Source organism: Lissotriton vulgaris, unplaced genomic scaffold (assembly GCF_964263255.1).
Source record: "Lissotriton vulgaris unplaced genomic scaffold, aLisVul1.2 SCAFFOLD_3404, whole genome shotgun sequence".
NCBI lineage: Eukaryota > Metazoa > Chordata > Amphibia > Caudata > Salamandridae > Lissotriton > Lissotriton vulgaris.
The window spans coordinates 64,834-90,185 of NW_028240625.1; the positions used below are offsets into that span (position 1 = coordinate 64,834).

General features: G+C 46.8%; 2 protein-coding genes across 2 annotated transcripts in view; both read left to right on the forward strand.

Moving 5' to 3' along the window:
• Positions 1-25,352, forward strand: part of LOC147672927 (MAM domain-containing glycosylphosphatidylinositol anchor protein 1-like) — a 157,573-nt gene that overhangs the window by 33,854 nt on the left and 98,367 nt on the right. The window lies entirely within an intron of this gene.
• Positions 19,178-21,871, forward strand: LOC147672928 (uncharacterized). Its single transcript, XM_086947914.1, has 2 exons — positions 19,178-19,252; positions 19,342-21,871. The coding sequence occupies exon 2, from the start codon at positions 19,793-19,795 to the stop codon at positions 21,869-21,871; it is 2,079 nt and encodes a 692-aa protein (XP_086804040.1). The 5' UTR covers positions 19,178-19,252; positions 19,342-19,792.

Genomic DNA, 25,352 nt, shown 5'->3' on the forward strand with positions numbered 1-25,352 from the left:
GATAGATTGATAGATAGATAGGTAGATGGATAGATAGATAATTTTGCCTAGAAGGATAGACTTCCAAAAGATAGAAGGGTAGATGGATAGAAAGACAGATAAATAGATAGATAGATATTAATAGATGGATAGATAGAAGGATAGATTTTAAAGATAGATAGACAAAAAGATAAACCGACAGATAGATAGATAGAGAGATAGATAGATAGTAACACTTTACACATCATTATGTATAATCAATGTAAATCAAAATTTTTATATTTTTATTTTTCAAAAGTAGTTTTTGAATGAGTGGACTCCAAACCCCACAATGCACAGCTTCCTGTGGGAATGTTATGTTATGTTACTGTCCATTTGTAGGTCGCTCATCCACCATACGTTATCATGGCGCTAGTTAACCAGTCAACTTCAACCTCCCTTAGTAATAAGCCTGTCTAAAAAGCAGTGTTTTTAAGAGGTTCCGAAATGTGGCGAGGTCCAATGAGGCCCTTAGGTCCAAAGGTAGGCTCTTCCATTCACGAGGGGCAATAACAGCAAACCTACGCCCGCTGATCCTTTGTTTTTTCCAGGGCGGAATTGTCAAGAGGTGCTAGTTACTAGATCTTAAAACTCTGGTTGGACACTATTTAATAATTCTAGACGTCACGAAGGCAGGGTAGCTCAGGTACATGGACTTAAAAACCATGCAACATGCTTTAAACATTGCTCTCTGTGCAACTGGCAGCCAATGAAGGTCCATCATTGCTTGGGAGATTTGGCAATGTTTAGGCATGGTGTAAATCAGTTGAGCAGCCTGGTTTTGAATAAGCAGGAGCCTGCGCTGAAGGATTTTAGGGAGGCCCAGGTGAATTGCGATAGCATAGTCTAATCTCGACATGACTAGAGCTATGATTACTTGGATCAAAGCCTCCTTAATAAGGAATATTTTTATCTTTTTTATGCAACGTAGCTGGTGGAAGCAAGCAGATGTCACAGCTCTTACCTGCTGCTTGAAAGAAAGTTCCTCATCTATTATGACACCTAAGCCTTTTACCGCTTTTTTTGGTGTGGGGGAGAGCCAATCTCGCTAGGCCAGAACGAAGGACACCAATAGTTCACCATAGTTTTTGTGAGCATCATCTCCGTTTTATTGGGGTTCAGCTTCAGATGATTGCTGTTCATCCAGTCTTGGATGAACCGCATAGTATCCTGAAATAATTGGCGAGTCGAATGGCAATCATTAATCGTAAATAATAGTTGCATGTCATCTGCATAATTAAAGATGTTGATTTCTTTATGTTTGAGGGCATTATTCAGGGGACAAATATAGATGTTAAAAAAGAGGCGCGACAGCGAAGTACCTTGAGGAACCCCGCAATTTAGTTACACCTCTGAAGATGAGTAAGGAGGTAGCCTAACAGACTGAGATCTGTCCCTCAAAAAGGAAAGAAGCCAGTTCAATGCTGAATCTTGGAAGACCACAGCCCTGATCCGGTCGGCCAAAATACTATGGTCGACTGTATCAAAGGCTGCAGACAGGTCCATTAACACCAGGACTTGGGAGTTGCCATTATCTATCTCTTTTCGCATGCCATCAACAACAGACATAACCACTGCTTCTGTAGAGTGTGCTGGTCGAAATCCTGCTTGTGAAGGATCCAAGAAACCTGACTCTTTGATGAATAGACATAGGTGACATGCTATGTGGGCCTCGAGTAGTTTGGCAAAAAATGTAAAAGCAAGATAGGCCAGAAGGTTTTCATATCCGTAGGATCAGCCCCACCTTTCTTTATAATTGGAGCAATAATCGTTTTCTTAAAGGACCAAGGGACCACCCCCATATTGACAGATTGGTTAATAAATGACAGTATACGGTCAGGCAACCAAGTACATACTGCTTTCAAGACCTTCGGGGGCAGACGTCAGTTGGAGAACCAGACTTCACCTTTGTCAATAGGAGTATTAGGTCCTCTTGCGGTAAGTTGGGAAAGCAGGTAAGAGTTTCGACTATTCACCACATCCGTAAACAGATTATTAAGCGGTGAACAGGGAAGGATGCCGTTCATAATGGCCTCAATCTTATTTACAAAACAGACGTTCAGAGAGTCGCACAGATCTTGAGTGGATAAAATCGGCAGAGTAACTTGGTCAGGGTTTGAGAGATCAGAGACAATCCTGAAAATCTCTTTAGATTTATTAGAGGCATTCATGATTCTGCCTGTAAAAACGCTTACTTTAGTTTGCCGCAAGAGATTTTTATAATTTCTAAGCTGTTTAGTGTTGTTTTTACCCAGTTCGGGTGCATATCTCGACCGCCATTTTCTTTCTGCTTGCCGAAGGCTCAGCTTGGCAATTTTCAGGTCATCCGAGAACCATTTATTGGCCTTGTGGCGCCTAGTTGCTCTAGTTCTATGAAGGGGTGCATGATGATTGCTGGCCTCTGTCAGCCAGCTTGGGGTATCTTGCACAAAGATGTCTATGTCTTCCTTTGGAATGGGAGGAAAGTTACTTGAGTCCTCGCAAAAAACTGTGAAGATAGCCCTAGCCCAATTCCTAGAATAGATAGTGGGGCCAGTAGGGGACTTATTCCATTTATGCAGAGATGCTACAGAGGACATCATGTGATGATCGGACCGTCCACATGGGGCTATCCTCAAATTCCACACAGGGAATTTCGTGGTCCATAGCTGGTCCAGGGTGTACCCTTTAATGTGAGTTGGACAATCCACTAATTGTTCCAGATTTCAGTCAGTCAGGACAGCCGTCAAGTCCTCGGCTTGAATAATGGTTATCTCTACCTCAGATATATTCAACATGGTCATGCAGCTTTCTATTGTGATATCATATATGAGTTAGACAATTAAGATAAAGTATCTGTATTAATATTTAAAAATACAATAGTTGATAACTTACCTGAGGATGGTGGTGCGCGAGCAGAGGTACCAATGTTGGTAATCCCAGACTCTGCCTCAGGTTGTAGAGTCCGTTCAAGTCAATGCTCGATGGAAGTGGACCATTCTAGTACAGAAGGACCAGCCCCAGTGCCTCTTGTGTCTTTGCTTTGGGTACCCAGCCTCATCTTTGTACGTCTATTAAAGTCACACTACAACGGTTTTCATATTTCGTCTATTGTAGGATGTGTGATGCTCTAAGGCATTCATGGATTCATGGATATTTGTCCAGATTGTCCTTTTTTGAGAATCAGGAGCCGACAAAGATGACTTTCGAAAAGGTTCATTGTTGTGGCCACACTGTGTTCAACAAGGATCTCGAATTCCTTTCCCTAAACTTGGGTTTCTTCTTTCCGGCTCCTGGTTGTGTTGTGGAGTGGGTGTGGGGGTGTTGAGGTGGAGGGACTCGGGAGAGACGGGGTGGAGGCCATGTCGTGTCTAATCTGCTACATGCCCAAGAACCCTCCTCAAACCCAGACACAGAGAGCAGACTCACAGGCCACACAAGAGGCATTCGTTTACAAACTTGTAATGGCAGTGATAAAGTTATTGTGGCTGTGTGTTCCCTCCCTTGCTGTAAAGAGAAGTTAATGATGCTGCCGCTCTGTGCTCGGAATAGAAGACTAGGCATTAAGAGTCGAATTAGTGGAGAACAGAGGGAAGCCGATCTGCAGAGAACAATAACATTAGAACATTCATTCATATTATGATAGATCGCATGCAGGCTTCACACTGTAGAACAGGGGGTTCTGGAAATAGGATGCACAATGAAGAAAGTGCAGATTTGCAACATAAAGAATGCACAAACTTCCTAATACTCAACATTATTGCAACATTTGTGATGACGTGCACATACAAAAGCCATGCTAAGGTATCCATTAGTAAAGCATACAACCGAAAGAAAACTCCTAGGCCACTTGTATCCATTTCCATACAGAAAAGAGGCGAAGCAGCAGGTCACCTAAGCATGTCCTACTGTTTGCTTGAACTTCTACCTGTCCTAGCTGGTCATACTGCTGAAGCAATAGTATCCAAGGGGAAGGACAGTCCCAGGTGGTCATTGACCGAGATGGAGTGAGAGGGCCTAAGGCTCAGCCGAGGGAGTGCCCTCTGCCTTGGATAATATTGTGAGTGTAAATCAGACCCTTACAATTTGAGGTGAAAATCACAACATTTGTTGTTAGATGAATTGTTTTTCATAGGACTATTTAGGTGGGAGGATGCAAGAAACATACTTTTTTTTTTTTTAGGTGATACAATTCAGGAATCTTTCCCCAATGAAATGCGCGGCAGAAAACTCACATTCATTTGTTTTGGTATCATAAGCCGAGTCCGATCTCATTCGGAAAGCATTGGGACCGAATCATGTCTGGAATGCTTTCCGGATGACTCGGGTCTGGGGAGTCCAAACGAACAAGTACAATGCATTTGAATGCATCCAGATATGATTCGGTCAGACTCCCATTGACTTCAGTGGGAGCCTATGGACTGTACACATACACAGGCTTGCATTGTCAAAAGGGGTGGTTGGGGAAAATTGTGCACCCTGTGACAATCAATCAATCAATCAATGCATTTATATAGCGCACTACTCACCCAGAGGGTCTCAAGGCGCTAGGGGAGGGGGGTCCGCTACTGCTCGAACAGCCAGGTCTTGAGTTGCTTCCTGAAGGCGAGGTGGTCCTGGGTCAGGCGGAGGTGGGTCGGGAGGGAGTTCCATGTCTTGGCGGCGAGGTAGGAGAAGGACCATCCCCCTGTGGTGGCTCTTCGGATTGCGGGGATGGCGGCAAGGGCGTGGCCGGTCGATCGAAGCTAGCGTTTGGGAGCGTAGAAGTTGAGGCGGCTGTTGGGGTATCCTGGGCCTTGGTTGTGTAGGGCTTTGTGTGCGTGGGTGAGGAGTCGGAAGGTGATTCTCTTGTTGACCGGGAGCCAGTGCAGGTCTCTCAGGTGTCCGGAGATGTGGCTGCGACGGGGGATGTCCAGGATGAGTCGTGCTGAGGCGTTCTGGATCCGCTGGAGTCTCTTCTGGAGTTTGGCTGTGGTTCCGGCGTAGAGGGAGTTACCGTAGTCCAGACGGCTGGTGACGAGGGCCTGGGTGACCGTCTTCCTGGTCTCGGTGGGGATCCACCGGAAGATCTTACGTAGCATGCGCAGGATGTTGAAGCACGACGAGGAGACGGCGTTGACTTGTCTGGTCATGGAGAGGGAGGAGTCCAGGATGAAGCCCAGGTTGCGTGCGTGGTCTGTTGGTTTGGGTGCGCTGCCTAGGGCGGGGGGCCACCAGGAGTCGTCCCAGGCGGAGGGTGAGGATCCCAGGATGAGGACTTCCGTCTTGTCCGAGTTCAGCTTCAGGCGGCTGTTCTTCATCCATTCGGCTACCTCTTTCATCCCTTCGTGAAGGTTGGCTCTGGCGGTGGTGGGGTCGTTGGTGAGGGAGAGAATCAGCTGGGTGTCGTCGGCGTAGGAGATGATGTTAAGGTTGTGCTGGCGTGCGATGTCTGCGAGAGGACTCATGTAGACGTTGAAGAGGGTTGGACTGAGCGAGGAGCCTTGAGGGACACCGCAGATGACGTCGGTGGCTTCAGATCTGAACGGGGGGAGGCGGACTCTCTGTGTCCTTCCGGCGAGGAAGGAGATGATCCACTCCAGTGCCTTCTCCTGAATTCCGACGTTGCTGAGTCGCTGCACTAGTGTTTGGTGGCAGCCAGTGTCGAAGGCCGCGGAGAGGTCTAGGAGGATGAGGGCTGCTGTTTCTCCGTTGTCAAGCAGTGCTCGGATGTCATCAGTGGCTGCGATCAGGGCGGTCTCGGTGCTGTGGTTGGCCCGGAAGCCATACTGCGAGAGGTCGAGGGATCCGTTCGTCTCAAGGAAGGCGGCCAGCTGCTTGTTGACGGTCTTCTTGATGACTTTTGCAGGAAACGGGAGCAGCGAGATGGGGCGGTAGTTCTTGAGGTCGGTGGGGTCGGCTGATGGCTTCTTTAGTAGAGCGCTGAGTTCGGCGTGCTTCCAGCTCTCCGGGAAGGTAGCGGTGTCGAAGGAGGTGTTGATGATGTCCCGAAGGTGGGGTGCAATGACTGCGTCGGCCTTGTTGAAGACGTGGCGAGGGCAGGGGTCAGTAGGAGATCCGGAGTGGATGGAGTTCATCGTGCCGACGGTGTCTTCGGTGCTGATCGGGTTCCAGGTGCGGAGGGTGGTGGTGGGGGGCGGTGGTTCAGTCGTGGCGAGCGTCAGTTGAGTGCTGAAGCTGTTGTGTATGTCCGCGATCTTGTTGTGGAAGTAGGAGGTGAGGGAGTTGCAGAGGTCTTGCGAAGGGGTGATGTCGTTGTTTCCGGCGTTGGGGTTGGAGAGCTCTTTAACGATGTTGAAGAGTTCCTTGCTGTTGTGTGCGTTGTTGTCCAGTCGTTCCTTGAATGTGGTTTTCTTGGTGGCGTGGATGAGTTGGTGGTGTTTTCGGGTGGCGAGCTTGAGGGCAGTCATGTTGTCCTGTGTTGGGTCTCTGCGCCAGGTTCTCTCGAGGGCTCGGCAGTTCTTCTTGGAGCTCTTGAGTTCGTCGGTGAACCATGGGGCTTTTTTGCTACCGGGTCTGCTAGGCGGGGTCTTCAGAGGGGCGAGGTCGTCTGCGCAGTTGCTGATCCACTTCGCGAGGTTGGTGGCCGCCTGGCTTGGGTGCGTTGCGCTGGTGGGAGGGTTCATGCTCAGGGAGGTCGCGAGCTGGTCGGCTGTGATCTTGTTCCAGCTTCTGTGTGCAACCTGTTGCTGGTGGTGGTGGATCGTGGTCCTTCTGAAGCTGAAGTGGACGCAGCTGTGGTCCGTCCAGTGGAGTCCGGTGGCGTGGCTGAAGGCGATGTCCTTGCTGGATGAGAACACGGGGTTGAGTGTGTGTCCGGCGTAGTGGGTGAGGGTGGTCACCAGCTGCTTGAGACCGAGGTTGGCGAGGTTGTCCAGCAGGGTGGTGGTGTTGTGGTCGTTGTTGTTCTCCAGGTGGAAGTTGAGGTCCCCGAGGAGGATGTAGTCAGCGGAGAGGAGGGCGTGCGGGCTGATGAAGTCGGCGATGTCTTCGCTGAATTGTGTGCGTGGTCCCGGGGGTCTGTAGATGAGGGTGCCTCTGAGGGTGGTCTTGGGGTTGATGTGGACCTGGAAGTGCAGGTGCTCGGCGGGTGCGAGGGTGTCGTCGGTGTTGGTCGTGATGCGGATGGTGTTCCTGTGGATGATGGCGATGCCTCCTCTGGTCTGGTTGATGTGGTCCCTTCGGATGATCTTGTAGCCGTCTGGGATGGCGATGGCGATGTCGGGCGCTGAAGAGGCGTTCATCCAGGTTTCCGTGAGGAAGGCGACGTCTGGTGAAGTTGTGTCGAGCAGGTTCCAGAGCTCGACGGCGTGTCTGTGGACGGAGCGGGTGTTGAGCAGGATGCATTTCAGGTCGCTGCTGCTGTTGCTCTGCTTGGTCTTGGTCGGTGCTGGAGTAGTGCAGGTCCGGATGCAGGTGAACTTGCAGGAGTTGCAGCAGAAGGGTCCGTGGGTGCGTCTCGGGGTGGCTCGGTAGCATCCTGGGATTCGGCCGGTGTTGAGTGCGTTGAGGGTGGCGACGTCGTACGTCCGGCGGGTGAGCTGGGGTCTGCGAGGGCCAGGGGTCCTGGCACTGGGCGCGGTCCAGGCGTGGACGGGCGCAGACGGGCTTACCTTTGGCGCACCTTTGGCGCTCAGTCGGTGCTCCCGCTGCGCGCGTCCGCTGCGCGGTCGCTCTGGGGGCGTCATAAGAAGGGGGACATGAGGGCGGGTCAGCTGGGCGGCGGGAGCGGCTCGGCCAATGGGCCGGTGGTGGTCGGGGCCTGTGGCGAGCAGCGGCGGGAACTGGCGAGCGGGCGGCTCTGCTGTGGCTGGGCCGCTCTGGGGACCAGGGGGGCATCGGCGGCGGAAAAAATGCGGCAAGGCTGGCTGGCAGGAGCAAGGCTGGATGGCAAGAGCAGGAGGCGGGAGGAGGAGCAAAGGGGTGACCCGGCCTGGTGAGAGGCGCAGCGGTCACTCCTGAGCACTCCTTGCTGTCCCCTTAAGAAGGGGGACGTGAGGGCGGGTCAGCTGGGCGGCGGGAGCGGCTCGGCCAATGGGCCGGTGGTGGGCGGGGCCTATGGCGAGCAGCGGCGGGAACTGGCGAGCGGGCGGCTCTGCTGTGGTTGGGCCGCTAGGGGGACCAGGGGGGCGTCGGCGGCGGAAAAAATGCGGCAAGGCTGGCTTGCAGGAGCAAGGCTGGCTGGCAGGAGTAGGAGGCGGCAGGAGGAGCAAGGGGGTGACCCGGCCTGGTGAGAGGCGCAGCGGTTACTCCAGGCACCCCATGGTGCATGGATGGAAAAAAAGAGACCCATGGGTCCGCCCACGGGTCTGATTCGGTGGCCCCCGGGTGTGGGTGGACATGCTACTGGCTCCCATAGACCGATTCCGGCAGCTTTTTTGATCTGGGCAAACTGAATTGGGAAGGCTGTCCAAATCTTTCATCGTACTTGCTTGCTTGGAAAACCTAGTCCATAGAGCTGTACGATTTGGCTCCGGAAGGCTCTATCTCTCAGTATGCCTTTTGAAACCGATTTGGTCAGTGCTAAGGCTTTCAAGGCATCATACTTAGTCATTCGGACCTGTGAACGATGCGGTCGGGAACAAGGGCTCCGGATCGGTTTAGGCAATTCCGAATCCAATTTGGAGCTCTTCAGAATGAAATCGGAATCAGCCCCTAAGTATAAGAATTGTGGTGCATTCTGAGGCGATTTTAACCCCTGAAAATCATAATCCTCTGCTGGGATTTGATGAACCATATCTGTGAGAGGTTTGTTTTCTTTCATAATATTCTCTTAGAAATCATGGCAGATGCTCCCGAAGCTGAAATGAGGACACAGTCTCTATAAATTGACACATATCTTCCTCAACCATGTGAGACAACGCCTGAGTAAAACATGCACATTCAACTGCAGCGGCATCTGTCAACTGAATCTCCAGTGACCCTCTGCAGCTTCCCACGTTGTTTAATGATCAATTAGAGTGCTAACATTCTTAATTATCACAAATGTGAGCACACCTGAATGCCTCTGAGAAGAAATGGGTTGTATTATATGGTGCGGTTGTGCAACCTCACCGTGTAATACATTTACTAACCCCATTAGGACCAGTACGTTTGTTTGTTAAACCCTCTAGCCCAACCCTGGGTAACTGTGGCTCTGAGCAGCAAGGCTTACACAAAGGAACAAGTGTGCAGCATTTAAACTGCACAAAAACAATTGAAGAAGAAATAACTGAGGCACTCAAGAAATCCAACACCAGCTCATAAAAATAGACTGTATCTGTCTGTAATTTTAGACACCACAATGAAAAAGATCCACCAAAGGGTTCTGGAGCTATAGATTTTACATAGTACACTACATATGCACTTTCTACTCAACCACCAACACGCACTGGAAATTTTAACACATTTGACACTAAGAAACTTTTGAGCAAAACCTTTGGCTAATTGTATTGCTGTCCGGTAAGTTACTTTGGGCAGCCTACTCTGACAAGGAGCCAGTCAGGGAGGACCAGCAAGGTCCTCAGAAACAATTATCTTGGCAAGAATAGCAGTCTTCAGCCAGTTCCAGGCACTTTGCTGTAAGTTCCTATGGAAATGATCCTGATGGCTCTATCTCTCAGTAGGATGCTGAAGATGCTCAAAGAGGCTGTGAATGCGATGCGATCATCCGGGGTTGTCCTGCAGCTACTCCTTGGTATATGGAGTGGGTGAGGTGGTCCTGGCCATGGGGTCGACGTCCCTTAAGGTAATCTTGGTCATGGTAGCATTCCAGATGCCACCAGGCAACCAGTTACAAGGTATCGCAGTCACAGTCAAATCTTTCCCTGGGTGATAACTCATCTTCTGGATGACCAAGCCGCACTCTGACGCCTGTTCCTGGTCCAGCAGACTCTAGTGCAACTCGGGGCGTCGGATCCTGGTCTTTGGTGATGCACAGCAGTGGTTGGCAGTTGTATGAATATTCTGGGCTCCCAACTTGCCCCGGCAGGCTTCTTCAGCTTTTGCGGCTCTGTGCTGCAAACAGGAAGTCAGCCAACTGACTCTTGGAGTCTTTGGCTTCGGCTGAACTCCAGAAACAACATCTCCTTAAGCAGGACACCGCAGGCACAGTCCCTTCCCCTTTGCTAGTCACTAGGTTCAGCAGGTGCAGTCCACGCCTTTGCATCCTCTCTTTGCTGGGTCCTTTGTGCAGTAGGACGGTCCTTCTTCCAGTCCAGTTAAGATCTGAGTTCTGGATGCCAGGGGTCCCATTTTGAGCTCAGAAAGTGCCCTCAGGGTAGACGTGGTCAGTAGCCAATGGGCTACTAAGTTCCTTTCCTCCTGATGACCACTATGACTATCCCAGATGACTATCCCAGAAAGCACCATTCTGCCCACTCCCAACATGGCAGAACCCCTCTCTCAGCGACCAGAGCTCCTTAGCACAAACCAGAGGTGTGGATAGGCTTTCCCTTCCCTGTTCCTTGTGCCAGCTTGTTTGCCTAAACATTCGGGTACCCCCTCTCCCCAGTGTTTCCCATTTGCCCTTGAAAGGTGGCTTCATCTTTGAAGCTCACCTTATGGGGTAACAACCACTTGACTTCCTGCAGGAGGGAAGTAACACCTCTTTCCTTTGCAGGCTCCTATTGTATCTTTCTTGGGAGTCATTAGCACGTCTCCCAAGGAGAGCAGAAAGCTGTTTCAGAGACAAAGCCCCATGTGCAACCGTTAAGGGCACCGGGAACTTAAAGCAAAAGGCTTAATGTAACAAGTTGTTTGATACCTTGGAGTAGCATCTCTGAGTTAGTGTAGCTGAGGAGTCAGTGTCTAACCCGGATATCACCAATCGGATGACCAAGCCCTTCCACAGTAAAAACGACAGCTTCATGTTTTTGTCAGATCTTAAAAAATATATATTCTGCCAGTGAAATTCGTTGCACCTTGCCTTAGGGCTTGGTAGGCCTGCGATAGGGGTGACTTACACATATGGGGCAAGTCTGGCTTTGCCATAGCTTTACATGGTAAAGCCAGACTAGCAGTTTAAAACTGCTCTTCCAGTCTGCATTGGCAGATTGGGAGACTCATTTACCTGTGTTACACCCAAGGTGGGACTACCAGTGCTGTTAACTTTAATGTGGCCATCTGACTTTCATGGCATGAGTATCCTGGGCATCATATACTATGGACTTATAGTTAACCTATGCCAAATGGTTGTAAGGTATCCAACATACATGTTTAGGGTCAGGGCACTGGCACGTAGGTCTGGTTAGCAGGTCTCAGCGCACTCTCAGAGTCAAAAAAATCACCAACATCACTCCAAAAGCACGGGGTGACCATACAAAAAGAGGCCTCTCCTTACAGCCATCACATTGGAATAGGAGCTGTAGAAATACATGATTTGCTATGGAGGAGACTGAAGTTAGTAAACAGAATGAGACATATTGAAGTAAAGGCTCATTTTCTTTACATTCTCAAATATCTCCCTCATCCATGTCTAGAAATGATTCTAATATGCCGAGTCCCCTGTGTTCTACTGTATCTTCACCTCAGAGATCTATTGAGGAACTAGAGCGCCAACATTCCATATGAAAGACACTCCTGAACGCCATCTTCCAGGAAAAGTAGCTGCTGAATTGAAAGGCTTTCCTTATCTAGCAGGTTACTGTAAATGGGCATTGAAGTTTAAAGCAGATATGAAACCTGCTGGTCTCAATAAAATGTGAGTGGAAGTACGGACCTTTAGTCATTTATGGTATAATATCATTTATATGAGATATAAAATAGTTAATAGAGAGATCCCTAGCTAAGCCCAGCTCACCTTTCCAGATGTGTTTCCTCAGGCTACCCATCCTCTCTGTCGCTGAATACCACAACTTTAAAATAGTAACATTTTGATAGCTCTGAAGGCGTTTTAATCTTTCATTTAAATGTATGAGTGTGTACCCTTCGGCGAACCCAAGACCATCTCTCCTTCAGGAAGCAGCTCAAGACCTGGCTGTTCGAGCAGTAACATACCCCTCTCCCCCAGCGCCTTGAGACCCTCCCGGGTGAGTAGCGCGCTTTACAAATGCTGTGATTGATTGATTGATTATATGGGAGCTGTCTACAGAGATATCTTATATTTAAAATGAATAGATTTTTTCTCCAGTGGATAGTGAAACCTTCTGAATTTTTGTTTGGCATTTTTTTGTTTTTTTTGTTTGGTTCTTCTGACTTTTTCTTGCAGTAGGTGCATCTACCTGCATGAATGTGCAATGACTCTAAAATATTTTGTTTGTGTGTCAATCAAAGTAATGATAAAGCACAACTAAAAATATACTTTTATTGTTAATAAAATGGCACAGTTCATACCTCATAAAAGAGTGCAAACAAGATGTATTCATTTAAACTTATTTTAAATCAAGTAACATTATAAATCTGGCAATTTTAAAACACAGATTCACAAAAATGTGTAATACAATCAAATGGATAGGGATGCTTTAAGTAACTTGTGTATTCCAGGAAGTTGTAGCAGTCGGAATGAGAAGCAGTTTCATGTGCATATTCAGCCTTCTGCACAGGAAAGTGAATGATTCTGAAGCAGTCTTCCCTATCGGCATGTCTCCCGGGGCAGGCACGTTGTGTGAGGTGGGTGAACGCTCTAACAGAGAGACACAGCATGTCTCCTACGACAGGCACATTCTGTGAGCTGGGTGAACGCTCTAACAGAGGGACACAGCGGTGCACAGACAAAATATCGACTCCAAAATATCGACTGGACATAATATCGAGTTTTAAATATAGACTGGACAAAATATCGACTGGACATAATATCGACTACAAAAATATCGTTTTTCAGGTAAGTGAAGTAATATCGACTGTATAAAATATAGATAGCAAAAATATCGAATTTTTAATAATATATAATATTTTATAGTGTATTTTTATGTAATAATATGTGTGAAAAGTGTGTATTAATGTTATAAAATATTTTATTAAATGAATTTTGTTTTTTTAATAATTGCGTAATGTAATTCTGTAGCGGGTTGTGGGTTTATAGGGGAATAGGGTGGGAAGTAATTTAATAATAATTAATTAATTAATATATGTTTGTAAATATTTATAATTAATAATTAATTGATTATTAATTAATAATAATTAGTTAATTAATTAAAATAATTTTGGACATATTTTGTATTAGTAATTAATTGGTAATTAATTATTTGTAATTAGTTAATTACATTAATTAGAGTACATTTTTATATATATAATTTTGTGTTATTGTTAAGTAATTAATTGGGAAAAAATAATATTAATTATTAAAATAATTACAGCTAATGTGCTAATATATTTACTTTATTGTTATTGTTAATTAATAATTATTTGGTAATTAAATAATATTGATAAATTTTGGGTAAAGGAGTATTTTTAGGGTTCAGGGTCAGTTTTTAGTTTTTGGGTAAAGGGGCATTTTTGGGGTTCAGGGTCAGTTTTCAGTTTTTGGGTAAAGGGGCATTTTTAGGGTTCAAGGTCAGTTTTCAGTTTTTGGGTAAAGGGGCATTTTTAGGGTTCAGGGTCAGTTTTCCGTTTTTGGGTAAAGGAGCATTTTTAGGGTTCAGGGTCAGTTTTTAGTTTTTGGGTAAAGGGGTATTTTTAGGGTTCAGGGTCAGTTTTCAGATTTTTGGGTAAAGGGGCATTTTTAGGGTTCAGGGTCAGTTTTTAGTTTTTGGGTAAAGGGGTATTTTTAGGGTTCAGGGTCAGTTTTGGGTTTTTGGGTAAAGGGGTATATTTTAGGGTTCAGGGTCAACAAATAAGATTGTAAAAAATTATTTTTATTATTTTCATTTATTATTTAATTATTATAATTTAATTTAAGTATTTTTAAGTATATTTTAGTAATTAAAATTTAATAATAATTTAATTTAACACGGTTTTTAATAAAGTCGATATTTTTTACATCTATATTATTGTTAACGATATTTTGTACTCGATATTTTTGTACTTACCTGTTTGTAGATACAAACTCGATATTTTGACTGTCGATATTTTGTCCACGATATTTTGGCAAGTCGATATTTTGTCCCTCGATATTATTTCAGTGATCCGGACACAGCATGTCTCCTGCGACAGGCACATTCTGTGAGCTGAGTGAACGCTCTGATAGAGGGACACAGCATGTCTCCTACGACAGGCACATTCTGTGAGCTGGGTGAACGCTCTAACAGAGCGACACAGCATGTCTCCCGATGCAGGCACGTTCTGTGAGCCGGGTAAACACTCTAACAGAGGGACACAGCATGTCTCCTTGTGCAGGCACGTTGTGTGAGTTGGGTGAACGCTCTAACAGAGGGACACAGCATGTCTCCTAGGGCAGGCACGTTGTGTGAGTTGGGTAAACGATCTAACAGAGGGACACAGCATGTCTCCCGGGGCAGGCACGTTGTGTGAGTTGGGTGAACGCTCTAACAGAGGGACACAGCATGTCTCCCGGGGTAGGCAGGTTGTGTGAGTTGGGTAAACGCTCTAACAGAGGGACACAGCATGTCTCCCGGTGCAGGCACGTTGTGTGAGTTGGATAAACGATCTAACAGAGGGACACAGCATGTCTCCCGGGGCAGACACGTTGTGTGAGCTGGGTGAACGCTCTAACAGAGGGACACAGCATGTCTCCTGGTGCAGTCACATAGTGTGAGTTGGGTAAACGCTCTAACAGAGGGACAGAGCATGTCTTCCGGTGAAGGCACATAGTGTGAGTTGTGTGAGCGCTCTAACAGAGGGACACAGCATGTCTCCCGGGGCAGGCACATTCTGTGAGCTGGGTGAACGCTCTAACAGAGCTCTGTGAGCGTCACAAGCAGGTGACAGGTGACAAAGCTATACTGACGTGTCCGTTGATACTGCAATGAGGCTTGTCTCAGGTCCTAGCTATGAATCCTCCGAGTACATAAGAACCGTATGGGAGTCAATCAAACTGCAGCATTTTGGGAGTGTACAGATGTCTGGTTAGCAGAGTGCAGGACAAACTTACAAGAATCCTGTAGAACTGTCCTATAAAAATACCTCCTGTTCTCATAAGGATCACTATGGATATTTCCTATGAACCATATAGTAATCATTCGGTAATCAAACGTGCCGGCATCAGGGATACCAAACTGAAAGTCTCAGAATCCCCACTCCACGTCCATCTTCCATTCCACATAGGACCATTCAGTATTTCTACGGTGCTTAAAACACGTTGAGGCGTCGTACAGAAAACTCTGGGGTTGCCACGTTTATGAATGTGTATATTTTTCAGCTTTTCACCAAAAGGCGGGCATGTTTACTAGAAAATGACAGAGTTTACAGATGTACCAAATTTGGCAGCGCTGCGCTGCGCCATTTTCAAAATGCAGGGCTTTGCCATATTTACTACAATACGGTGCACCCATGCAAGGCTGCCTGGTTTGGACAAGCTTATTGTTTATGTGCAGGAAGGTTTCCCTTCCTGCACATAAGCAATCCATAATAGCTATTTGTTACTTCTAAGTGTGCTGCAGAAGGCAGCCCCCAGATATAGCAAGTCGTCATTATTCAAGGACTGTTCCTGTGCAGGAAGGTGTGCTTTCCTTCCTACACATACACAATCAGTAATGTCTTTTTGCTCTTTCTATGCAGCACAGAGAAAAAAAGCAAAAATGAAGACAAATAAAACCATTTCCCCTCTCACGTCATTCTAATGCCTACTCTTGCATGCGTTCATCTTTGGTGGCGTTGCATCCTTATAAATGTGGGGCAGCGTCAAAAAGCACTGGGTGTTGCGGTGGAACGCCCACAGCAACACCCATTGCATGCCCCTTTCTTGCAGATACCTGCGTGAAATGGTAGCCTATTTACAAAGGGGCGTTAAGGCCCACAAAAAGTGGCTTAACTCCAGTTTGTAAATATGGTGCAGAGCATTGCGCCCTTTAACGCTGTTCAAAGTGATGTTCTGGTGGCGCAATCCCTTGTATATATGCCCATACGTTTGGAAACTTTACATCTTGTATATTTTTGTAGAGAACTACTTGAAATAGGCGTTTCGGTTCATGATGGCAGCTTGTGTAAAGTGTCAGTGGTTGCAGGTCAGAGTAGTGATGAGGGGCTGCATGAAGTACTGAAGCAGAGCTCCAAACCGCGGGATCCTCCGCTCAGATTCCAGTTGGCACGTGGTGGGCATGTGGGCATTGGGAAATGCAATGCAAATCTGCGTTGACACTTTTTTTTACTTTGTCTACTGGGAGAATTGTGTTTTTTTGTTCTTCTGGGAGAACATGTTACCCCACAGACAAGCCCCTTCATCAACACCCCATGAGATATGAGAAGTGTACTAACCATCAGGGAAACAGTTTCACTCCTGACTTTATCGAAATTAAAAAAGCAGGCATTACAGCGGTATGACGTGTCTGTCAGCGACCCACACCCAGGGTTTAAATGCCTGTTCAGGAAGGGCCACTAAGGAATAAACACGAAATCCTGTCATTCTTAGACCCCGGAAAGGGAACATAACTTCGCAAATGGGTCTTTCTGTGCACCACAGCTGAACTTTACTGCAAACATATCACAATTCATCAGTGTACGGTCGTGTTTTGTTTTCAGAAAGTGTGATTTTACTGTTGCCCATTGGTTTGCGCTCATGCAATGGTGCAACACTTTCAAGTCCCATTAAAAGTGGGTAAAGGTAGTCAGTGGGTCAGGGGTGGGCCTTCCAGGGCTAGGAAGACCCCTTCAACAGGAGAACTCCCACAAGCACATGAGTGTGAGGGTATTCCCAACCTTATAGCAGGCGCAGTCCCACCCGGGAGAAGGTCAGTGATTTACTCCTGAAAAGGGCAGGAGGAAGTCCCTATCTGAAGAGGAAACTTACAACTTGCACGAGGCTGGGGTTTCTCCACAGGAAGAAGAAATGGTTTACTCTGGCGGTAAAATGACAGTTACAACTGGACTTGAGCCCAGCGCATATCTGCTACATTCGAACATGCAACATGACGTCACGAAGCAGCAATCTGGAATGAACAGAATATTTACAGAAATGATTCTGGAAAACTGTGACAAGTGCATCTTTGAATGAGCTCAACTGCATTCACCTGTGCAGTCCAAAAAAGTAGGTAATTTATTCCAAACGCAGAAGTAAGTCTACAGGAGCACATTTTGAATGTTCTCATTTTAGAGTCCAGCCCTATGAGAGGAGGCATCGACAGAGAAAAAGATGGGTGAGAATTAAAGTACAAAATGAAGAGAGTGTTGAGAAGAAAAGAAAAGAGTAAAAGGGGAAGCGAGTGATAGTTCAAGAAGAACAAAAGAGCAACAAGCGAGTGAGAGTGTGAAAAGAAGACTATGAGTATGAGAGCTAGTACAAGAAAACATGGCTAAAGAAGAAAAAGAGTGAGCGGTCCAGGGGGAGGGAGTAAGGGAGAGTGTCAACAACAGAGTGAGAAAGAGAGCTAGTGTAAGAGAATGGGAGAAAGACCAACAGAGTGAGTGGCCAAGGGGGAGTGAGTAAGTGAGAGTGTAAACAAGACAATGAGAGCTAGTTGAAGTGAAGGGAGAAGACAGAAGAAAAAAAAAGAGTGAGCAGTCAAGGGAGAGTGTCAACAACAGAGTGAGAATGAGAGCAGGTGTAAGAGAATGGGAGAAAGAACAGCAGAGTGAGTGGCCAAGGAAGAATGTAAACAATAGAATGAGAAAGAGAGTTGGTGTAAGAGAGGAGGAGAAAGAAGAACAAAAGAGTGAGCGGTCAAAGGGGGTGAGCGAGAGTGTAAACAACAGAGTGAGAAAGAGAGTTGGTGTAAGAGAGGAGGAGAAAGAAGAACAAAAGAGTGAGCGGTCAAAGGGGGTGAGCGAGAGTGTAAACAACAGAGTGAGAAAGAGAGTTGGTGTAAGAGAGGAGAAGAAAGGAAAACAAAAGAGTGAGCGGTCAAAGGGGGTGAGCGAGAGTGTAAACAACAGAGTGAGAAAGAGAGTTGGTGTAAGAGAGGAGGAGAAAGAAGAACAAAAGAGTGAGCGGTCAAAGGGGGTGAGAGAGAGTGTAAACAACAGAGTGAGAAAGAGAGTTGGTGTAAGAGAGGAGGAGAAAGAAGAACAAAAGAGTGAGCGGTCAAAGGGGGTGAGCGAGAGTGTAAACAACAGAGTGAGAAAGAGAGTTGGTGTAAGAGAGGAGGAGAAAGAAGAACAAAAGAATGAGCGGTCAAAGGGGGTGAGCGAGAGTGTAAACAACAGAGTGAGAAAGAGAGTTGGTGTAAGAGAGGAGGAGAAAGAAGAACAAAAGAATGAGCGGTCAAAGGGGGTGAGCGAGAGTGTAAACAATAGAATGAGAAAGAGAGTTGGTGTAAGAGAGGAGGAGAAAGAAGAACAAAAGAGTGAGCGGTTAAAGGGGGTGAGCGAGAGTGTAAACAACAGAGTGAGAAAGAGAGTTGGTGTAAGAGAGGAGAAGAAAGGAGAACAAAAGAGTGAGCGGTCAAAGGGGGTGAGCGAGAGTGTAAACAACAGAGTGAGAAAGAGAGTTGGTGTAAGAGAGGAGGAGAAAGAAGAACAAAAGAGTGAGCGGTCAAAGGGGGTGAGCGAGAGTGTAAACAACAGAGTGAGAAAGAGAGTTGGTGTAAGAGAGGAGGAGAAAGGAGAACAAAAGAGTGAGCGGTCAAAGGGGGTGAGCGAGAGTGTAAACAACAGAGTGAGAAAGAGAGTTGGTGTAAGAGAGGAGAAGAAAGAAGAACAAAAGAGTGAGCGGTCAAAGGGGGTGAGCGAGAGTGTAAACAACAGAGTGAGAAAGAGAGTTGGTGTAAGAGAGGAGAAGAAAGAAGAACAAAAGAGTGAGCGGTCAAAGGGGGTGAGCGAGAGTGTAAACAACAGAGTGAGAAAGAGAGTTGGTGTAAGAGAGGAGGAGGAAGAAGAACAAAAGAATGAGCGGTCAAAGGGGGTGAGCGAGAGTGTAAACAACAGAGTGAGAAAGAGAGTTGGTGTAAGAGAGGAGGAGAAAGAAGAACAAAAGAATGAGCGGTCAAAGGGGGTGAGCGAGAGTGTAAACAACAGAGTGAGAAAGAGAGTTGGTGTAAGAGAGGAGGAGAAAGAAGAACAAAAGAATGAGCGGTCAAAGGGGGTGAGCGAGAGTGTAAACAACAGAGTGAGAAAGAGAGTTGGTGTAAGAGAGAAGGAGAAAGAAGAACAAAAGAATGAGCGGTCAAAGGGGGTGAGCGAGAGTGTAAACAATAGAATGAGAAAGAGAGTTGGTGTAAGAGAGGAGGAGAAAGAAGAACAAAAGAGTGAGCGGTCAAAGGGGGTGAGCGAGAGTGTAAACAACAGAGTGAGAAAGAGGGTTGGTGTAAGAGAGGAGAAGAAAGGAGAACAAAAGAGTGAGCGGTCAAAGGGGGTGAGCAAGAGTGTAAACAACAGATTGAGAAAGAGAGTTGGTGTAAGAGAGGAGAAGAAAGGAGAACAAAAGAGTGAGCGGTCAAAGGGGGTGAGCGAGAGTGTAAACAACAGAGTGAGAAAGAGAGTTGGTGTAAGAGAGGAGAAGAAAGGAGAACAAAAGAGTGAGCGGTCAAAGGGGGTGAGCGGGAGTGTAAACAAAAGAGTGAGAAAGAGAGTTGGTGTAAGAGAGGAGAAGAAAGAAGAACAAAAGAGTGAGCGGTCAAAGGGGGTGAGCGAGAGTGTAAACAACAGAGTGAGAAAGAGAGTTGGTGTAAGAGAGGAGGAGAAAGAAGAACAAAAGAGTGAGCGGTCAAAGGGGGTGAGCGAGAGTGTAAACAACAGAGTGAGAAAGAGAGTTGGTGTAAGAGAGGAGGAGAAAGAAGAACAAAAGAGTGAGCGGTCAAAGGGGGTGAGCGAGAGTGTAAACAACAGAATGAGAAAGAGAGTTGGTGTAAGAGAGGAGGAGAAAGAAGAACAAAAGAGTGAGCGGTCAAAGGGGGTGAGCGAGAGTGTAAACAACAGAGTGAGAAAGAGAGTTGGTGTAAGAGAGGAGAAGAAAGGAGAACAAAAGAGTGAGCGGTCAAAGGGGGTGAGCGAGAGTGTAAACAACAGAGTGAGAAAGAGAGTTGGTGTAAGAGAGGAGGAGAAAGAAGAACAAAAGAGTGAGCGGTCAAAGGGGGTGAGCGAGAGTGTAAACAACAGAGTGAGAAAGAGAGTTGGTGTAAGAGAGGAGGAGAAAGAAGAACAAAAGAGTGAGCGGTCAAAGGGGGTGAGCGAGAGTGTAAACAACAGAGTGAGAAAGAGGGTTGGTGTAAGAGAGGAGAAGAAAGGAGAACAAAAGAGTGAGCGGTCAAAGGGGGTGAGCGAGAGTGTAAACAACAGATTGAGAAAGAGAGTTGGTGTAAGAGAGGAGAAGAAAGGAGAACAAAAGAGTGAGCGGTCAAAGGGGGTGAGCGAGAGTGTAAACAACAGAGTGAGAAAGAGAGTTGGTGTAAGAGAGGAGGAGAAAGAAGAACAAAAGAGTGAGCGGTCAAAGGGGGTAAGCGAGAGTGTAAACAACAGAATGAGAAAGAGAGTTGGTGTAAGAGAGGAGGAGAAAGAAGAACAAAAGAGTGAGCGGTCAAAGGGGGTGAGCGAGAGTGTAAACAACAGAGTGAGAAAGAGAGTTGGTGTAAGAGAGGAGGAGAAAGAAGAACAAAAGTGTGAGCGGTCAAAGGGGGTAAGCGAGATTGTAAACAACAGAATGAGAAAGAGAGTTGGTGTAAGAGAGGAGGAGAAAGAAGAACAAAAGAGTGAGCGGTCAAAGGGGGTGAGCGAGAGTGTAAACAACAGAGTGAGAAAGAGAGTTGGTGTAAGAGAGGAGAAGAAAGGAGAACAAAAGAGTGAGCGGTCAAAGGGGGTGAGCGGGAGTGTAAACAACAGAGTGAGAAAGAGAGTTGGTGTAAGAGAGGAGAAGAAAGAAGAACAAAAGAGTGAGCGGTCAAAGGGGGTGAGCGAGAGTGTAAACAACAGAATGAGAAAGAGAGTTGGTGTAAGAGAGGAGGAGAAAGAAGAACAAAAGAGTGAGCGGTCAAAGGGGGTGAGCGAGAGTGTAAACAACAGAGTGAGAAAGAGAGTTGGTGTAAGAGAGGAGGAGAAAGAAGAACAAAAGAGTGAGCGGTCAAAGGGGGTGAGCGAGAGTGTAAACAACAGAGTGAGAAAGAGAGTTGGTGTAAGAGAGGAGGAGAAAGAAGAACAAAAGAGTGAGCGGTCAAAGGGGGTGAGCGAGAGTGTAAACAACAGAGTGAGAAAGAGAGTTGGTGTAAGAGAGGAGGAGAAAGAAGAACAAAAGAGTGAGCGGTCAAAGGGGGTGAGCGAGAGTGTAAACAACAGAATGAGAAAGAGAGTTGGTGTAAGAGAGGAGGAGAAAGAAGAACAAAAGAGTGAGCGGTCAAAGGGGGTGAGCGAGAGTGTAAACAACAGAGTGAGAAAGAGAGTTGGTGTAAGAGAGGAGAAGAAAGGAGAACAAAAGAGTGAGCGGTCAAAGGGGGTGAGCGAGAGTGTAAACAACAGAATGAGAAAGAGAGTTGGTGTAAGAGAGGAGGAGAAAGAAGAACAAAAGAGTGAGCGGTCAAAGGGGGTGAGCGAGAGTGTAAACAACAGAGTGAGAAAGAGAGTTGGTGTAAGAGAGGAGAAGAAAGGAGAACAAAAGAGTGAGCGGTCAAAGGGGGTGAGCGAGAGTGTAAACAACAGAGTGAGAAAGAGAGTTGGTGTAAGAGAGGAGAAGAAAGGAGAACAAAAGAGTGAGCGGTCAAAGGGGGTGAGCGAGAGTGTAAACAACAGAATGAGAAAAGGAGTTGGTGTAAGAGAGGAGGAGAAAGAAGAACAAAAGAGTGAGCGGTCAAAGGGGGTGAGCGAGAGTGTAAACAACAGAATGAGAAAGAGAGTTGGTGTAAGAGAGGAGGAGAAAGAAGAACAAAAGAGTGAGCGGTCAAAGGGGGTGAGCGAGAGTGTAAACAACAGAGTGAGATAGAGAGTTGGTGTAAGAGAGGAGGAGAAAGAAGAACAAAAGAGTGAGCGGTCAAAGGGGGTGAGCGAGAGTGTAAACAACAGAGTGAGAAAGAGAGTTGGTGTAAGAGAGGAGGAGAAAGAAGAACAAAAGAGTGAGCGGTCAAAGGGGGTGAGCGAGAGTGTAAACAACAGAATGAGAAAGAGAGTTGGTGTAAGAGAGGAGGAGAAAGAAGAACAAAAGAGTGAGCGGTCAAAGGGGGTGAGCGAGAGTGTAAACAACAGAATGAGAAAGAGAGTTGGTGTAAGAGAGGAGGAGAAAGAAGAACAAAAGAGTGAGCGGTCAAAGGGGGTGAGCGAGAGTGTAAACAACAGAGTGAGAAAGAGAGTTGGTGTAAGAGAGGAGAAGAAAGGAGAACAAAAGAGTGAGCGGTCAAAGGGGGTGAGCGAGAGTGTAAACAACAGAATGAGAAAGAGAGTTGGTGTAAGAGAGGAGGAGAAAGAAGAACAAAAGAGTGAGCGGTCAAAGGGGGTGAGCGAGAGTGTAAACAACAGAGTGAGAAAGAGAGTTGGTGTAAGAGAGGAGAAGAAAGGAGAACAAAAGAGTGAGCGGTCAAAGGGGGTGAGCGAGAGTGTAAACAACAGAATGAGAAAGAGAGTTGGTGTAAGAGAGGAGGAGAAAGAAGAACAAAAGAGTGAGCGGTCAAAGGGGGTGAGCGAGAGTGTAAACAACAGAGTGAGAAAGAGAGTTGGTGTAAGAGAGGAGAAGAAAGGAGAACAAAAGAGTGAGCGGTCAAAGGGGGTGAGCGAGAGTGTAAACAACAGAATGAGAAAGAGAGTTGGTGTAAGAGAGGAGGAGAAAGAAGAACAAAAGAGTGAGCGGTCAAAGGGGGTGAGCGAGAGTGTAAACAACAGAATGAGAAAGAGAGTTGGTGTAAGAGAGGAGGAGAAAGAAGAACAAAAGAGTGAGCGGTCAAAGGGGGTGAGCGAGAGTGTAAACAACAGAGTGAGAAAGAGAGTTGGTGTAAGAGAGGAGAAGAAAGGAGAACAAAAGAGTGAGCGGTCAAAGGGGGTGAGCGAGAGTGTAAACAACAGAGTGAGAAAGAGAGTTGGTGTAAGAGAGGAGGAGAAAGAAGAACAAAAGAGTGAGCGGTCAAAGGGGGTAAGCGAGAGTGTAAACAACAGAATGAGAAAGAGGGTTGGTGTAAGAGAGGAGAAGAAAGGAGAACAAAAGAGTGAGCGGTCAAAGGGGGTGAGCAAGAGTGTAAACAACAGATTGAGAAAGAGAGTTGGTGTAAGAGAGGAGAAGAAAGGAGAACAAAAGAGTGAGCGGTCAAAGGGGGTGAGCGAGAGTGTAAACAACAGAGTGAGAAAGAGAGTTGGTGTAAGAGAGGAGAAGAAAGGAGAACAAAAGAGTGAGCGGTCAAAGGGGGTGAGCGAGAGTGTAAACAACAGAATGAGAAAGAGAGTTGGTGTAAGAGAGGAGGAGAAAGAAGAACAAAAGAGTGAGCGGTCAAAGGGGGTGAGCGAGAGTGTAAACAACAGAGTGAGAAAGAGAGTTGGTGTAAGAGAGGAGAAGAAAGGAGAACAAAAGAGTGAGCGGTCAAAGGGGGTGAGCGAGAGTGTAAACAACAGAATGAGAAAGAGAGTTGGTGTAAGAGAGGAGGAGAAAGAAGAACAAAAGAGTGAGCGGTCAAAGGGGGTGAGCGAGAGTGTAAACAACAGAGTGAGAAAGAGAGTTGGTGTAAGAGAGGAGAAGAAAGGAGAACAAAAGAGTGAGCGGTCAAAGGGGGTGAGCGAGAGTGTAAACAACAGAATGAGAAAGAGAGTTGGTGTAAGAGAGGAGGAGAAAGAAGAACAAAAGAGTGAGCGGTCAAAGGGGGTGAGCGAGAGTGTAAACAACAGAATGAGAAAGAGAGTTGGTGTAAGAGAGGAGGAGAAAGAAGAACAAAAGAGTGAGCGGTCAAAGGGGGTGAGCGAGAGTGTAAACAACAGAGTGAGAAAGAGAGTTGGTGTAAGAGAGGAGAAGAAAGGAGAACAAAAGAGTGAGCGGTCAAAGGGGGTGAACGAGAGTGTAAACAACAGAGTGAGAAAGAGAGTTGGTGTAAGAGAGGAGGAGAAAGAAGAACAAAAGAGTGAGCGGTCAAAGGGGGTAAGCGAGAGTGTAAACAACAGAATGAGAAAAGGAGTTGGTGTAAGAGAGGAGGAGAAAGAAGAACAAAAGAGTGAGCGGTCAAAGGGGGTGAGAGAGAGTGTAAACAACAGAGTGAGAAAGAGAGTTGGTGTAAGAGAGGAGGAGAAAGAAGAACAAAAGAGTGAGCGGTCAAAGGGGGTAAGCGAGAGTGTAAACAACAGAATGAGAAAAGGAGTTGGTGTAAGAGAGGAGGAGAAAGAAGAACAAAAGAGTGAGCGGTCAAAGGGGGTGAGCGAGAGTGTAAACAACAGAGTGAGAAAGAGGGTTGGTGTAAGAGAAGGGAAGAGAGAAGATAAAAGAGTGAGTGGTAATTGGGGAGTAAGTAAGTGAGAGTGTAAACACGACAGTAGAATGAGAGCTAGTGTAAGAGAAGGGAAGAAAGAACAACAACAGAGTGAGTGGCCAAGGGGGGGGGGGGGGTAAGTGACAGTGCGAGAGAGTTAGAGCTATGTGAACAGGGGAGAGAAGAACAAAAGACTTAACAGCCAAGGGGGGAGTGGGTAAGTGAGATTCCGAACAAGGGATTGGGAATAAGAGCTAATTGAAGGGTGGGGGCGCAAAAGCATGAGAGGCCAAGGGGAAGTGAGTAAGTGAGTGTGAATAAAACTGTGAGCATGAGAGGTAGAGCAAGAGAAGAGAAGAAAAAAGAAGAAAAGAGTCAGAGAACAGAGACAGTAACTGAGAACATGTGACCACACTTGGGAGAGGGGGAGGTTGAGCAAGACCTGAGGGAGGTGTAAAGGGAAGAGGCTGGAGAGACTGCAATAGAAGGCGAGGCAGAGTGCTGATCAAGGACACCAAAAGAGATACAAAGAGACCAACAGAAAGATGGACGAGAAACAATCGGACTTACAGAGACAGCGGTCGAGAAAGAGGAGAGACATCTTCACACAGCCAGAAAGGAGGGACCGTTCCCAGATGTGTGGAGAGTGCCCCCGAGCAGGCTTTGAAAGTGTTCGTGCCTCTTCCACTGATGTCCCTGCGCGGGGGGAGCCCGAGCCTGGGCCGCCATCCATCATTCACTGCCGAGTAAAACACCCTGGTGCCTCAATTAGCTGCTTGGCATCCTTTCAGAGAGATGTTTACGAAGTTCAGACACGCAGAGGAAGGAGCGGCAGAAACATTTGGAAACTGTTTTCTGCATCCGTTTCACCCGTGCCACAAGCTCCCAACTCATTACATCCGGTGTGACCCGTCGCTTCTTGTGGTGCCAGGCTAGCTCCTTGCTTCTGGTGGCGCACTCATGAAGTCTGACGGCTCCTCCAATCATGTAGTCCGAGGGGTCCTCCAATCATGTAGTCTGAGGGGTCCT